The 3,596-nt window shown below is 59.9% G+C and overlaps 1 protein-coding gene across 1 annotated transcript in view; it reads right to left on the minus strand.

Moving 5' to 3' along the window:
- Nucleotides 1–2,115: 2,115 nt before the first annotated feature.
- Nucleotides 2,116–3,596, minus strand: part of SHISA7 (shisa family member 7) — a gene marked incomplete at its 5' end in the record, with an annotated part of 7,604 nt that continues 6,123 nt past the window's right edge. The window contains one exon of the mRNA XM_077756934.1: nucleotides 2,116–3,591. Coding sequence (XP_077613060.1) covers nucleotides 3,464–3,591 — 128 coding nt within the window. The remainder of the gene's footprint in view (nucleotides 3,592–3,596) is intronic.

A 3,596-nucleotide genomic window follows, 5' to 3' on the forward strand; every position in this document is an offset into this window, starting at 1 on the left:
GGGTCTGGCGTAGAGCACAGGAGGGGCAGGGATAAAGAAGCTGTGGACAGTCTTCTGGTCCAGAACTGTTTGCCTTCTCTCTGCACCCCTACCACTCCCCCCCAGAAGTGGGGGGAAATGTGTGTGAGTGTGCGCGCGTGCGCATTTATTGGGGGCGGAAGACTCAGATGGCGAGGTCCCAGCTCTGGAAGCATCGAGAGGGATCGGGCAGGACAAGCCTGCTTTCTCACCCCCTTGAGACCTCTCCCCACTATGGCTTATTTGAGATAAGAGGTCAAGGCCCCAAGGTCAGGCAGCCTGCGGCGTAGTGAGTGGGGGAAGGGGGAACGAGATTCCTGGAACCCAGGCCAGGAGAGAACAAGTTGAGGTGTATGTGTGTGTGGGGGGGGCGTGTACAAAAGCTGAAAGACCCCAAACCCCTGGAGAAAGCTGAGTGCTCGGTGGGGATGGCGAGCAGAGGATCTGCAGGGGGCAGGCGCTTAAGCTGCCCCCTTTCTTGGGAAGTCACAGTCTGCCTGAGTGGCGCTGGGCGTGGGGAGGCTAGGAAGGATTGGAGGATCCCAGAGGAGCAGCCATAAGCATGGAGTGGAAAAACTGGCATGGGACCCAGGTAGATCGGGAGGCTCCCCAGGCCCCCTGTGTGGTGAGAGCTGAGGGCCAGTCCTCTGCCCCGGGCTCCTGACAGGAAGCTATGAGCTGAGGTGCCAATATATGGGGGGAGACGGAAGAGGGAGAGGGACGGCCCAGAGGAAGGAGAGGAGGCCCCCTCGCCTTGCCTTGGGGGCTGGGGAGGGGGTATGTAGCCCTTTAAGAGTGGGGGATGGCCGCCCCCCGCAACATGGCTATATACAAAGGGAATTGGGGCAGATTGTGCACTGGGTGTTGAGGAATCCCCAAACCCCTGGAGGCTCCCTGGTGTGTGTGGGGGGGGAGAGAACGCTGCTTCTCCGCCATCTTGAGATGGTCCAGAGCACCACCCGCACCATGGCGCTGGCAGTGGCTGTGGCCCTTCAGATGGGCCTGCTCCACTCCCAGGCCAGCAGGAGACACAACTGGAGGCCCCAGGGGCCCAGCAGCTGCCCAGTCAGCCCATGGCTCTCTGAGGAGTCCGGCCCAAGCCAATGGAGTGCTCTTTTGGGTGGGGGTCCAGGTAACAGGGGCAGTGATGTCACCTGAGAGCCCCTCCACCCCCGATGATAAAAGGTGTCTGTGTTGACCCTGTCACCGATCAGATGGCTGGGTGAAGGGCTGTGAGTTATCAGGAGGGGCCTGGGTGCCCTCACCAGGGGGGTAATGGAGTCTGGCCAAGACCAGGTCTGTGGTGGGGTTGATGCAGGCATCTGCTCAAGTCAGAGGGGAGGCAGTGACATCGTTAAGAAGGGGCAGAGTAAGGATGATGTCACCAGAGGGGTCCCCACCTTATTCCATTTTTGAGGGAATGTGAAAATGGTGTGTTATTGTGCTGGTTCCTCTTAAGGGAACAATGAAAGGTGCCGCGGGACCCCAGAAAACAACTGGAATGAACACAGCCGCTGTAGTGCTCGGCCCTCGAGATGATAGATGATACGTGGTTGAAGTGGATCCTAGTGAATGACGACATACGTGGGTGTCATGGACCCTAGGAGATGATGACGCTATGGGTGTGGTGGATCCTGGGAGGTGAGGACCCCATGGTTGGAGTGGATCCTGGGAGGTGAGGACTCCATTAGCTCTCATGGGCCCTAGGAAGTGATGACACTGCAATTTTCGGGGACTATGGGAAATGGTGGCATCATGAGTGCTAGTGGATCCTGGTAGAGGATGTTACCATCAGCCATCGAGGGTTCTGGGAGGTAATGACATAATATGTCATGATGGGTCCTAGGAGATGATGATACAATGGCTGTGGTAGATCCTGGGAGATGAAGAGCCCATGGGTCATAGGGAAGCCTGGGAAATGATGTCATCATCAGGCACGGCTAGCATTTGACCCCAGCTACAATGCCGTCAAGAGAGGTGGAAGTCTATGGCGCTGATGGTGTCATCAGCAAAATCAGCAGTGGGCGCACCCCAACCAACCCCACCCCACCCCACCTCACCCCCAACAGAAATCCAGGAGTTTGCTGACAGACGCAATGGTGTCTCTAGTTATGGCAGAAAGAAGTGGTGCCAGCGTTGGGGCCACTGTGCGTCCCGGGACTCTGGGAGCCTGGTGGGTCAGAGTGGCCTCCGTGGGAGTCTTGTCCTCGAGGAGTCACACAGGAGGTGACATCACTGCACAGGGCAGGGTCTGATTCCCAGCCACCCATTAGAGGGAGGGTCTGGTGGAGGTCCCGCAGGGCGTGTCCTTGGTGTCAGGGAGGGAGTGACCAAGTGAAGTCGTGGACAAGGCAGAAAATCTGGTGACACCATCACAAGCGATGGCCCCCAGAGCAGGCAGTGTCTGTGGCAATGCCATCACAACACTGGGACAGGACCTCAGTGGGGGCCCCTGCCAACAGCCTACAGTCAGACCGTCACCTCCGGATGGGATTGTCCCCGCAGCGACGACATCCCTCAGACGTGCCAGCTCAGGGCACCCTGTCCAGTGCCCGGGCTTGTCATGGACTCCGGGCGCGCCCTGCCTCCCCGTGGTGGGGCGGGCGTGCAGGCGTCTTACAGCGCCCCTCCGCGCAGGCGAGGCCCTGCTGACGCCACAGAAGGGGCCGCGCCCTGGCGGGCCCCCGAAACAGGCCGTCATCCCAGGCGATGGCACCACGGGAAGAGGCATGGTCCTGGTGACAGTGTCGGGGACAGGCCCTACGGGTAGTGAGGACACTGTTGGCAGGGATTTCCCCTGCAGTGTGTCCCAGGAAGATGGCTTTGTCTGCAGTGACAGCGTCATAGACAGAGGCATCTCCTGTGAGGCAAGTATTTTCCTGGTGATGATGATGTCAAAAGAGGCCTTTTGGTGCCAGAGAGGACGTCACAAGGGTGTGACCTGTCTCTGCAATGACATTCACAGGACGGAGTCTCTGTCTCTGGGGTGATATCATAGGACAAGGCATTGCCTCCACTGTGACACCACAGGAAAACAGGCTGTGATGACCTCACGGCCATCGACTGGCCGCTGGTGTGGCCTCAGGGGCGAGCCTGGCCCTCTGTGACGGATTAGTTGGGGGCGGGGGGGTTGTCCCTGTGATGACATCACAGAACACAGACATTTTCACTAGTGATGACCTCAGGGCAGGGCTCTTCCTCTGTGATAACGTCATGGGAGAGAGGCCGTGCCTCGAAGGGTGACACAGGAGGGGGGAACTTATCTACCGCGACGTCCCAGAAGGTTTTGTCTCCGGGGACGCTTTCATCCAAAGCAGTGTCCTCGGAGGCAGCCTCCTGGCCACAGGCCGATCCTGAGTCCCAGGCCCCTGGAGTGTGCTGAGGGATCCAGGCTGGGACGGGGGCCCCCCCGCGACGCCGCAGCCCCCAAGCCCCCGGCCTGGCCTCAGACAGTCACCTCGTTCTTGCTGGCGGTGCGCAGGTGCTGGGGCAGGTGGTGGCCGGGGATGAACTGCAGCTGCTCCAGCGTGCCCTGGCGCTGGAAGGGTGGCCTGGGGGCCAGCGTGCCCCCTCCCCCG

This window comes from Crocuta crocuta, unplaced genomic scaffold, assembly GCF_008692635.1.
Source record: "Crocuta crocuta isolate KB4526 unplaced genomic scaffold, BGI_CrCroc_1.0 scaffold142, whole genome shotgun sequence".
NCBI lineage: Eukaryota > Metazoa > Chordata > Mammalia > Carnivora > Hyaenidae > Crocuta > Crocuta crocuta.